Source organism: Thunnus albacares, chromosome 22, assembly GCF_914725855.1.
Source record: "Thunnus albacares chromosome 22, fThuAlb1.1, whole genome shotgun sequence".
In the NCBI taxonomy this organism is placed as follows: domain Eukaryota; kingdom Metazoa; phylum Chordata; class Actinopteri; order Scombriformes; family Scombridae; genus Thunnus; species Thunnus albacares.
Window position 1 is genome coordinate 22,787,646 of NC_058127.1, and position 12,863 is coordinate 22,800,508.

Below are 12,863 nucleotides of genomic sequence, written 5' to 3' on the forward strand. Positions count from 1 at the left end.
GAAAACACTGTTGCCCACATACTGGGAGATGGGAGAGGTGGGTCATGCAGGCCCACCGCTCTCATAAAAAGAGCTGATAACAGGCTCCATGTGTTCCAGGGGGGATATGCTCCAGTTCACGCTCAATATCATTCACTACAATCTGTGTGGTATGCAAAAAGACCTTGCTGCATAGCAAAAGATGCAAGCTTCTCTTCCATGTTTATGCAGGATGTACATGATGTCAGCTATTTCTGTCTTTGCAATCACTTGGTAATGTAACTACTTGAAAGCTCTCTTCTTTAAACTTCAACTGTCCAACGAACTTTGATGTCACAGGAAACACATAGGCGAGGTGCCAATTACCAGTGCATTTCTCTTATTCTGTTGTGTTCATTAGTGCTATTCATGTCCACAGAAGCTTATCTGAGATCAGTCAGCAAAGGTATTCATGCTCATCCCTGACAACCATGATCAGCAGATTCAGAATATATTTAGACCAGCTCACTCTTTGTCCCTTTATCATCATCTCAAACCATAGCAGATTCTCTCCTTTGAAAGTCCTATCAGCCTCCTTTTGAATAAACGCGGCAGTGCCAATTATGGTGAAGTCAAGGTGAGGCTGTTGATGGCACAAGTGCACAATTCAAGTCACTTTATACTGCAAACAACCAGTTCAAAGAAAATCAGAATGTTAGTTTTGCATCAACTGTTTCTTTGCTGGTACTTGTTTTGTCTTCCTCTTGTAAAAGTCACTTATGGAGCCTCAAAGTAGTGCTCTGATGCCAGCTGACAAAAGATATGAAAGTGGTCATGTTCAAAAACGTTCACCCCAGCACTTACTTTTAGTCATGGTTGTTGTTGCCATGTAATTACAAGCAAGGAAGAATTGAGGACTTTGAGAGGTCAGTCAAAGCTTCTGTACAGACATTGTCTCCAGCGTGCCCAGCTGGCATGACTTATTTGGATGAATGCTCCGTGGTTTAGTGTTTCTGCGCCTTCTCTCTAAACATGAGATCAATGGAACCTGACTCCAAGATGTCACATGTAGCCATCCACTCAGTTCAATATCATATCTCTGGCCTCCAGACTTCTTGGCGGAAACATTTTTCCGCGTTCAGCTTATAACAAGCTTTTACAGCAGCGATCTGTGATGTGAAATTGGCAGCCATAGACAGCGCTGTTTGATAAATTATCTGGAACCATTTTAGGATAGCAGAGGACTCTGAGTGTTTCTGTCTCTCTGTTGTTACAAGCCTTAATGTGTATTGCCTTTGCTGACTAACATTTATGTTTTGTCATAAAAAGGCACAGTTCCACCTTTAGAGTGCTTTTTATTGCCAAGAATCTATTCTCCAGTAAGCGTCCACACATTTAAACAGCATCGTCTTTATTATTATGTACCTAGCTGAACATGGTGTATCGTCACAATAGCTCAAAATAGCATTAAGGACATGTGCTTGAAAATGAATAGACATTACCAATGAGTCACTCATCCACATACTTTAATGTACAAACATAAGAGCATAATTGGGGCGTATAGTTCCCTAATGCAGACCTGATCATTCATACAGATGGTACTAGTGTCACACAGCACTTTTTATTCTGGAATTTGTCTTATTTACTAAGTGGTGTTGAGAGTCTGGCCCCCTCAATGAAAAGGAAGAATAAAACAGAGATGCTGCATTGAAGAGAGGGAAAAATTGTTAGTACACACAGTTGTAGTCAAGTAAAATTAAGCGAAAAGTCATGAAAGGTTGTGGATTTCATTGATTTTAGAACAGCTGAGAGGCACCAGACAGTGTGTGAAATCTTTGATATTTGCTCTTCTAAACACTTGGCGTCTGCTATGTCTGTCCTGGGAAAAAGCCTGTGGTGCACAGGAAGTGTTGTTTGTTTTTATATTTATGGCAGAAACAGCAGTTTGGAATAAATAGAAGAAAAAATGAGGATTTAACATGAGCGGCAGTGTGTATCGTAGCTGAACAGACAAGGAAAAGCAAACCCTGTATTGAAACTAAACTTATATATAGCTCAAACTCAATAAAAATCACAGATATTCATTGTAAATGGCTGAGGTTTGTGCAGTATATGTGCAGCAGTATGAGAGGTAAATTCTTTTATGGTGGCTAAACAGTGTTTAGGAACATTTAATTGAAGATATTCATATTTAAATTAAAGGTTCAGTGCTTACAGATAACTATGTCTTTGAAGGCCAGACTGTCAGTCAGAACTGAGGACAAAAACAATCTTTATCATATAACAGACATTGCAAGCTCCAGAAGTGGTTACCTTCATTTTTACAAATTAAATGTTTGAAATAGTAGCCCATGACAAATTAATGGGAGGTTTATTTTGCCCTAACCAATCAGAAGTGACTGTCGTTTCCATCTTGTCAAAATTGTTGTCAGTCAATACAGATGCCGTAGTTGCTATGAGCAGTTGAGCACATATGTACTGATTTAAGAGTTGTTATTTCTGTAAGTCAACCCAGGACATTTTTCTGGCTCTGGCACAGGAAGATGACATGGCTTTTTTTAAAGGAACGCCACCGATTTTACATCAAAGTCTGTTTACAGGTCTTGGGGCGCAGGTGAAAAAAGTTGTATGCCTTTTGTGGCTCCAGAGGGAGCAGCACAAAGTTTGATAAATAAGTGTCTATAACGACTTCAAGTTTGAAAATGTAAAAAAATGTGTGAGTTAGAAAGAAGTGAAGTTACCAGCCCTCTGTAGCCCGCTCCTCATCTCTGCTTGAGGCTAGTGGCTGGAGGCCACATTAGCTGCTTCTAGCATAACACCCCCAAATCTCAGACCGAACTGTTAACAGTCAAGTAGAATTATGAGTAATGGGCACCAGGTTTTGCCAAGGAAGAACAACGCATGGAATAAAAAAGAAGACATCTCTGGTTCTGCTGCATCAATTTTAATCCTTTTCTTTAAAAACTGTCCATTGTTATAAGAGTGCAATGCTAAATTGGTGAAGTACTACTTTAATACTATCAACAAAGCTCTGATTGGCTCAATTGTTTTTTCGAGGAAACAGCATTCATTGAGCACAATACCAAACCTGTTCTTGAAGATCTCTGTTTCGTACTCTTGGCGGCACCATACGGCATTAAGCAGTAATTGCAGGTGTGTTTTTGGACCTCATTGCTGTTAGGGATGTGCAGAGAGCCCAGTATTTGTATTTGTTGAGGCAGCAAAATTGTATTTGAATAAATGTGGAAGTAGGCATAATAATCCTGTTTTTGTTATTACACTTCTAATTTTAGGATAGTAAAGTGTTAAAATAAGTGTTCTTCAATAAACTGTTTTGCAAAGTAGGGTTCCCACACAAGGTCTTAAACCCCAATCTCCCAGACCACAGATGACTGCACTGGCCACTCATCCAAAGCTGAGCTCTGCCAGACGCACAGACCTGCAGCTATTTATACATCAATGACACAGAAACAGACAGAGTGGAGCAGAGGAGAGAGACAGCGACTAGCAGCTCCACCCCGCTGTGTGACGTCACGCTAGCATAAGTGAACTGAAGAGCGAGTGTGTTGCGTTAGGTCTGCCTACCCTCTCTGGCAGATCAACTACTGGGTGATGGAAAACGCGTCACTAACTGCATCGCTTATAATTTGAATGCGTGGCAGGAAAGTTGCCACCGACACCTAGTTTGTAATAATCGTAATACTGCAAATGCAAGAGCTTTCATCAGCGGACCATAGGCTTAATCACCATTGTGTTACCTCATTCAGCGATAAATAGAGACTTAACAGACATTCATTTAAATTAAAATCTTCGAGATTATAACTTTAATCTTCATTTTTCGTGCTGATTATTTTCCTCGGCTTTGATTTTACCTGGTTGGTGGTAGTTTCATTTTGTGTTGAGGAAGTTGATAGGAACTAATAAACCGACTGCCCTAATACTCTTTGGTTATGTGATGGTTGATTTACCTTCAAAACATACAGTATACTGAAGGAAATTGATAATCCACTAATGGTTATTTGGATTGTGTATTATCCTCTAGAGCCAAGATGTTGATAATAAGCCATTAGAAATATGACTGCCACAGAAAAAAACAGCAGCAAAGATTGTAAATGAGTTGAGGGAAGAGAGGGAGAGAGGAATTTTAATTTGCAGTTACAGCTCACACCAGTATCTTAACACTATACATTACAGTTTATACAGACAATCACTGATCCGCAGCAAAGTACATTTTGAAATTAACCTCTAGACCTTGCATCAGTTATTTTAGTCACAGTCATAGTCCCATGAAGAAATGCTGTCTACATGATTTCTTTCTCTCATAGACACACACATATAGATATATATAGTCCTTTTGAATAGTTAATTATCCATCCTATGGAGCCTGTGGTGTAATTTTGTGCTAGAACAAACATGCAGTAGTAATAGCATTTTAAATACTGCAGTGGGCAAAGCTAACAGGAAATATGGCGTTCTAATGAATATCCCCAGCACCCGGCAAGATACAGCGGAGACAGGAGACAGGCCAGGGTGGCGGAAAGCAAGCAAGCGGAAACCCAAATTTCAATTTCTCCAAAAGCTCTGAGCTACCCGCCGCGCGCTGTAGCTTTGATCATAGTGGAATAATGCGCTTTGATGCTTAGAATAAAAGATCTACCTTTTGATGTGTGTGTGGGGGTCTGATTTTTCTCTCCTTCCTTCACCCCTTGATACTGTGGGTTTCCATGAAACAGTTGGAGTCGTCATTTGTCTCGCTCTGACCCAAATTTGGTGTCAGGATGTTATAAAACTAAGATCACAAGCTACGCCCTTACTGCTGCCATCTTGAGTCGAGAGCATTCCCAGGTGTTTGTGATCTCTCTCTGATTTGTCAGGATGGATGTGTTTCAGAGTTGTCTCCTTGTGGATTCGACTTGGAGACTGATGAGAAAAGTTCTGACCAGGTCAAACTGGAGTTTGGAGAGTGCTCCTTCAGCTCTCCTTCAGCATTTATCAGTGCACTGGGTTAGTGGGCCTTATGTAACAGATTTCCATCCAATAAATTACACTCAACACTGTGGTTTAAGCCTGTTTTGAATGTCCGGGGCGGGTGGGGTTGGGGTTTACAAGTGCTTCACAGATGTTACACTAAATTACAACCATGATAACTCCTGGAGGCTGACATTTTTTCATTCATAAAGAACATGTAAAAACCCTGCCATGGGCATTTATTGATGTCTGCGTTGCTTAATTTAAAGAAGTGCACATTTTATTTAGGATTCATTATGTGCTGTTTACTATCAAGTTAGGAAGAGTGAAGCAGCCGATTGCATGGATGGAATAAAAATGAAAGTGTATGTTTGATGGAGATGTTGCCAGGAAACTGAAGCAGGATCATTAGACCCATTTGACAGAGTCAGGTGATGTGGAAACACACTCCAACTCACACAATCTAATTAATAAATTATTACACCCAGGTGTTGGATTAATAACAGAGAGAAAACTGTGCGTAGCAGTGTGGCGCTTGAATCAATTATGCTGATAAAAGCCCCCCATTTTCTATCGGATGACCCTATCTTGAATAACAACCAGAGGCTGAGAAGCAAGGAGGGGGAGGTTTGGGTGTCTAGACATGCAGTGAGTGTGAGTCATGCAGTAGTGAGGACAAACCCTGGCCACCAAATTGGAACCACCTTGTCAGATTTAATCGGTTTTCATCTCGAGACCCCTGCCTGCTGTACCTAATGTACTTTTAAACCCTGCACTAACAGGTGGGCTTCGTGTATACTGTCTTCTTTATCACATAGTACAAATATTGTAGAGAAATGTCTACAGGCTGGGTCATGGAGAGCGAGATTCCTGATAGAGAATATTGTTGGGGTAGCACTCAATAGTTGTGCAATAGAGCTTCCAGTGTCTGACTTTTGTGCCCACACAATGGAGGATACCTACAGTTTTAGACACGCTACTCCTCTCTGTTCTGTTGGTTTGTATTTGGTCAGAAAGGTTTGTTTCACTGCGGATTCCTTCAAGCTTCATGTCTCTGCTTACATAATATACATGGGTGCTACTCATAAAGCATACCACCTCCGTATTTTCAACACATTTTCTGCTACTACCAAACAGTTCAACTATAAATCTTCATGTTGTAACCAATGAAAGATTATTTACTTTCAGTTTGCTGTTTTAAATTTGGTTATATCAGCTTGTGTGTAAGTAGGTTTCAGCAGAGCCAGAGACCTTCACTATAGCTGACGGAGCCTGGCTTAATCCTCTTAGATGTTCTATGTGTCCAAATACACAAATACAATGTGTCCTGACTCTTTCTCCTTTCCCTCCCTGCCTCTGTTCTTCCAGAATGCGGATGACCTCTTGGTAGCATCAGCTGAGTGTCCTAGCGATGACGAAGATTTGGAGGAGTGTGAGCCTGGAAATGGTGAGTTAACTCTGAGAGTTCTGTGTTCTTAGTACTTGGTATCCAGAAACAAAGTGCGGAATAAAGTAGGACTTAGAGCAGTGCTATATCTCCTTCTCCACTTTTATATGACATTTTGTGACTGCACAGCCCTCCATATGCAGCTCTGATTGGCCAGATGTGTACCCTCCAACCCCGTTTCTTATTGGTTTTCAAAGCAGCAGGCAGTCAACAGCACCGTGGTCCATCAATTGCTCAGCCAAGTGGTAGTGTCTGGCATTTACCCAGCTGTTGCACCAATCTCCTGCCCCGATTTTAACAAGGCAGGACAGTTTCAACGTGGAAACACAGCTTGTTCTGTGCAGCACACAGCTGTAGCCTGGCAGGCTCGGTGGCTGAGGCACTGTTAGTGTGAACAGCGGGTCAAGCAATGTTCTGACACCATGACAGGAGGTGGAAGTTAAAGGCCATGTGTTTTACTCCCTGCCTCTGTGGTTTCTAGCTCTATTAAGTTGGCCATACTTGGAAACTGCCAAGAACCATGTACAGTGAAGCAATGGGATTCAAATTACTGCTACCTCTATAGCAACGGCTCCTATATATTTTTAAAACCACACGCCACATGACATTTTATCCTTCTGATGAGATTTTTGTTGTTAAATGGCTTCACAGATTTAAATGAGTCTGGTGTGGGTGAGATGAAAAGAATAAAACCTGTCATTGAAACAGTGCCAGTATAAAGGCTGTGATGTTTCTAACTTGTAGGGATTAAAATAGCAGAAATCATTCCTCTGGAACCGCGTTAATAACACCTGGGGCACAAGTCATCATTTAAAATTAAGTTTATAAATGTTGGAGATCGCTGTTTAGATTGCAAAAAACACAATCAGTAAAATATACTAGCTACTTAAGCTAACCCTTATTATTAGATTCCATGTTCATGAGGAGGACATTTGAGAAATGAATGAATCAAACCTCAACCAGGCTCTTTTGGAAATGTAATCAGTGTTTTTGCAAACTTGGATCCAAATGTGTGCAAGCTATCCATCAAAAGCCGTTTTAAATGACCAGTTGGGTTAACTAGTCACCTCAAATGACATTTAATAAATGTATGTATACAGTCGCAAGTTCAGCATGAGTATCAAAAGTATTTTAATGTTTACAGAGAAAAGAGGGGGATTTTCCTTTAAAAAATACTCAAATGATACATATATATAGATACATATAGAGACATCTGAACAATGAACACATAGAAACAGAGACTTGAAAAAGAAAACTTCAAAAATGTTTATTTCAACCATAGCACAACTGGCTTTCTTTAAGAAACGATGCTTACATGTGGTCTTAAGTATACTCTTAGTTAAGTTATACATATTTACTTTGTATCTTTTTGCACATAAGCATTGTTCATACATCCTGCCCCAGACCCATCCTTGAAAGCAACTGCTGTTGGGGAAAGAAAGCAAGAGAGAACATACAGCTTATTATGAGCTCATTCAAAGGGTTTTTCAAAATAGAAAGAACTGTATTTGAAAATGTATCACTAATCTTAGCATGGCTCCACAACGGATTATACAACATTGAGGTCAGATTTGCCCAAAATCTACTCTAATGTCCTGAGGGGAGAGCAAATCATCATTAAACAATAAAAGAACAAACGCGGTGAATAATACAAGAACAAAAGAGTTAGGATCAGCATAATGTCTTTGTTTATGAAAAGCATTGCACAAGTCCTGTCAGTCCCCATTCCTAAAAGTTTTTTTGGGAACAGAGATTAGCGATATGAATAGAATATATGTTAGACTGTAAATAGCAGGAGATTATAGCAATCGGAGTGTTTATGTGAGGACAAACTGATCTGAACCTCTGTTGAGAAACTCAAGTGTAGCATTCTCCTGCGGTTTTCTCTGTATGTGGTTGGGACCAAAATAGAGACTCAATTCCCTTCTTATCGAAAGGAGAAATGAGAGTTTTTCGGTGGTGGATGCTATGCCCAGGCTTAATCTCCCATGGGGAAACACAACTCTCTCTCTCTCTCTCATATGCCCACACAAACACACACATACAGTGGCAGACATGCTCACCTTTCCAGACAGACACTTGTCTCTCTCGCTCTGTGGGTGTAAAGTTTTCTCTCTGCAGCCGTCTCTCCTGAGAAACAACAAACACGCTCGCGCACACGCACATGCTCCGTATCGCACCTTCCAGATGCCAAAAGAGTTCCAGCGAGGCAAGCTAGCAGGGTCGGATAAGCTTCGGTGAAAACTGTGGACAAGGAGAAAAGAATCAACATTGTCCGCAAAACATGTCCCCTCTCCATCACTGCTCCACAGACACAGGCCCGTAGTCGTCATTGTATGATAGGACCAATTCCCAGTGTTTTCAATTACATGTGAGAATGCGGCTCTGTGTTATCGAATTGCCTTCAGGAAGGAGGAAAAATGCCACGCACAGTTGTGGATTTTCTATTAAGCCTAGCGAGATATGACTGCTGTGAATGCATGGGGATCAATACAACTCCTTCCTATACAGCCAGTGGAGCTCCATCCCATTTACAGATGTGTTTACCTGCAGCTGTAGTACTACAACTCACGACAACTTGTTTTCTTACAACTGCATTTCGTCACAGCACTTGGAACTCGTTAGGTGGACTAGTTTGAGGGCGTCCATGTGAAAAGCTCAGATACTAGAGCAACAGTGTCAACACTCAGAGCGGATGCAAAACAGACAAAGCACTGGACGCAGAGAGGGAGGACAGAGACCCAGACCCGCGGAAGAGATGAGTAGGAGAAGACCTGGAAGGAGTGCGTTGTGAAGGACTGACCCTCATCGAGATTTGTGTCACGTTCCTTTGCGCTCAAAGCAGAACAAAGAAACGGGGAGAGGAGAGAGAGATAGAGGGAGAAAAAGAAAGCTTGCAAGAGAGAAGGAAGAGGAAGTGGAGGAGAGGATGCAAAACTGAGAGTGAAATTCCCGTGAATGATTCCTGCCTTTCCCACCAGGCTAATTAAACTTTGACTTTGTTAGGGAGCCTTAATTACATCACCCAATTAAAGCTTTGCTTTGGATCCTCCAGTGTTGTTAATGAGCCCCCCGTCAGAAGAGCGACAAGACATAGGAAGTGGGAACCAGGATTACAAAGATGAAACATGTCCTGGGGATAGTGATGACGTGCACACTCGTATAGATACACCAAGAAATATGTACATTTGCATAGAAACTCATTTAACACACATAGATGAAAACTCATGTGCATACAGTAATTGTATTCACAATAACACACAACTGAAGATACTGTCCTTCTCAGAGAAACAACAAATGTCATTTCTCCAATGAGCCCTGCACATGAAATCTTTCATTTTATCTCTTTATTTCATTTTGTCTTTTCTCTACCTCAGCACTACCTCACTTTCTTTGTCTCTTTCATACCTCCAAGCTACTTATCAGTCCCAAGATGTTGTAGGTGCTATATCGGTTTCACTCTGACAAGATCAGAGCTTTGAGGAGATCCTCAATAATTCATCAGACGACATGCTATAGAGTCGACCTGCGAATGTTCTTTTTAGGTCAAGGAGTGCAACTAAGAGATTGGGTGACCGATGAGGGGTGACCCCAGCTCTGAGCCTCCATACACAGAGCACGCACGGGATCAAACCAACACTGTTTGATGGGTCTGGGTGTCAGATATTTGTCAGTGAGATTCTTTATCGATCGATCTCCACACATAAACAGCCCCAGGTTTACCGCAGGGGTTGCACAGGTTAGATGTTTTGCAGTGTAGTAGCTTGAACCTGCGTTGTCTGGATGATCTCGAAACAATACACCATCCTGTTGCCCCAGAAAGATTTCAGAGTTCAGATTTCAGTCGTCCAATCCATGCCACATCTCGGGCCCTGCCTCAGCTCTGCCTGAAATAAAAAGTGCAGTGATTAGTGATTGCACAAACAATGAGGTGACTAGTTATATTTGTGTAAATAACTGCAATTAACAGATTGTGTAAATTGTAAATGTCAAAAGTAGCTGACAAAGTATAAAATTACTGATAATAACAAAGACTGTTGATTATATTGAGTATTAATACAAAGCAAGCAATCCAAAGTGCTTTATATAAAAAGAAACACAAGGCAATATCACAAGAATATTGCTTTGTATAGAATAAAAATGAGCTAAAATAGAATAACATAAATATAACAAAGTTGTACTGATTTTCTAACTAAATATCATGTAATTAAATATTAATAAACAATTACATAATTTACCAAAAATAAACCTTGACATGACTAATCAAAATGTAATTTCACCAATCAATAATAAATATATATATTAATTCAATACTCATTTATTTTTATTTTTTCTATTGAACAGTGTTATAATATATATACTACTTTGTCATTGGAGATGCATTTGGGTAACAATAGTAGGGATCATTGCTTTCATAGAGATAAATCAGGGGAATTAGTTATTATGTGTTGGCTCTAAAGACATAACATTCTCAGTCTGCTGTTAAATGTGCACATCAAAAACTGCATTATTCAACATTATTCACATTCATTGCAGCCACTTTGCTTCAAACTGGTAAATGGTGCATTTTGTCATTTACAAACAAACAAAAAGAATTTCCCTACTTTAGAAATTTGACCTGCTGCAAACGATCGCTGTTTGTGAGATCTTAATAAATTTGATTATAATTAAAATCTGATGTTGCCCCAGAGCATCCACTTATGAAGGCTGGGTTCTTTCTTCCTGGTGCTACTGTTTCCTCAGCAGGGTGTCCTTCTGCTCAACACTTCAAAATCCGAAGAACCATAAACAAATGGCGTAGTTTCTCCCAGGAGCATGGTGGAGAAACACTGGTGCACAATTTGTCTGAACCACCTAACCTAGTTATTTCTTTTTTTTAAACTTCATTTTCTATAACTTTTATATTCTAAGACCTTTTCATCTAACAAAGACACCCAAAAAATAAAAGGTTAGTGTGAAAAAATATAATATAATGTGAAAAAAAGAAAAAAAAAAAGATATAGAGACCATGGAGTGGTCCAGATAGGCAAATGTAAAAAGCAGGGAAGCAGTGCATTCTGATATCTCTCCATTAGGAGATTTCTCTGTGCATGACTTGCCTCTTGTTCCTGAACAGCTTGTGATTTATACCACAGTGAGGCAGAAACACCAAGCTGGCAAGAAAAACAAATCCAGCCAGCTTCATGGAGTCGATCCAGGTGCCGGGGAGCTGTAGGGAGGTGACTTTGACTGCAGCCGGTGTGTGACTCTCAGTGAGACACGATATGAGTAGGGTATCATCCCTTTGTGTCAAAATAAATCACTTTGCTTGAGAAAGACAGCAGCAAATGCAGCATTTATAAACAGTTTATCCAGTCGTACATATGAAGAAACAGGTTTTTTTCCCGCCATTGCACAGATTATATGGCCATAATTGTAACTATTGTGGCATGATTTAAAAGCAAGCAAGGAAAAATATATTATGCTTGGACACGCTGTTGGATTTTCCATCTGCAGCCTAATCAAAGCTGAATTATAGAATACTCAAACTCCTAACAACCTTTTTGCTCTAAATATTTAAAATGGATGTGAGCAGGGCGACGTGATTGTTAGAATAACTATGTTTGTCAGGAGACCGACATAGATGCATCACTATCCATCTGCCCTGTTCTCATTTTGAGTAAATAGAGGGGGGATGACTCATACTGGCAGCACTGTGGAGTGGCGTGTGGGTAAAGATAAAGAAGAAATTTCATCATGTGGGCTCAACGTGGTTCCACTGCCTCAGCTGTTCAAATCAATGGAGTCAAACTCAATCAATCAAGTTGAATATCTTTGAGTCTCTCTCGCTTTCACGTTTAAATGACAGTGTTACAATGTTAAAGACAGAGACACCCACACTCCGGAATCATAATATATATGCATTTGTTTCCAGTACTGTTTGGATCAGGCCTGGTTTTGGTTCAAACAGCTGTGTATCAGTCCAGGGTGATGGTTTGGATATAAAATAAAATGGTACTAACAAAGCCTGTGCCTATGTTAAAAGTACCTAAATATCTTATGCTCACTTGGGTTATAAACCCATCAAATCCTGACTATCCATCTATCAGTCTGTGGAGCTTGGCAGCTTTCAGCAGAACAACACATATATGAACATATGTGTGTTATTTGTGACACGTTTGTGCAACTTTCTCAGCCTGTCATCGACCTGCCTGTGGGTGTTAACTGAACAATCAGAGCTGCATCATGAAAAAAGAGGGTGCAGTCATGGAGAAGGGGAGAGCAAATTTGAAGTTGTTGATTGGTTTAAACTATGGGTGCAGTAGGCTTGGGTCACACAACAGGAAATGAAAAGATGGTTGACTTGATAACTGCCTAGAGTGCTGAGACATGGCTCACTCTGTGTATGAGGACTGAGATTCATTATTTTTCTAGCAGCCAATGCCTGGCAGTCATGTGGGATAATACCATAAAACCTTCAGGCTTTGGCTCTGCTGAGAGGCACAACAGT

General features: G+C 40.4%; 1 protein-coding gene and 1 long non-coding RNA gene across 11 annotated transcripts in view; one reads left to right on the plus strand and one right to left on the minus strand.

The window, feature by feature from the left end:
* The window catches only part of nrxn2b (neurexin 2b), a 714,140-nt gene that overhangs the window by 695,697 nt on the left and 5,580 nt on the right, over nt 1-12,863 (plus strand). For all 6 annotated transcript variants that reach the window (XM_044341047.1, XM_044341046.1, XM_044341049.1 and 3 more), the window contains one exon: nt 6,295-6,373. In XM_044341047.1, the coding sequence (XP_044196982.1) occupies nt 6,295-6,373 (79 nt within the window). The remainder of the gene's footprint in view (nt 1-6,294; nt 6,374-12,863) is intronic.
* The window catches only part of LOC122973484, a 29,686-nt gene continuing 24,452 nt past the window's right edge, over nt 7,630-12,863 (minus strand). For 2 of the 5 annotated variants that reach the window (XR_006400033.1, XR_006400029.1), the window contains exon 5: nt 7,630-10,260. This is a non-coding gene — a long non-coding RNA (uncharacterized LOC122973484). The remainder of the gene's footprint in view (nt 10,261-12,863) is intronic. The other 3 variants (XR_006400034.1, XR_006400031.1, XR_006400032.1) reach the window with 3 other exon arrangements.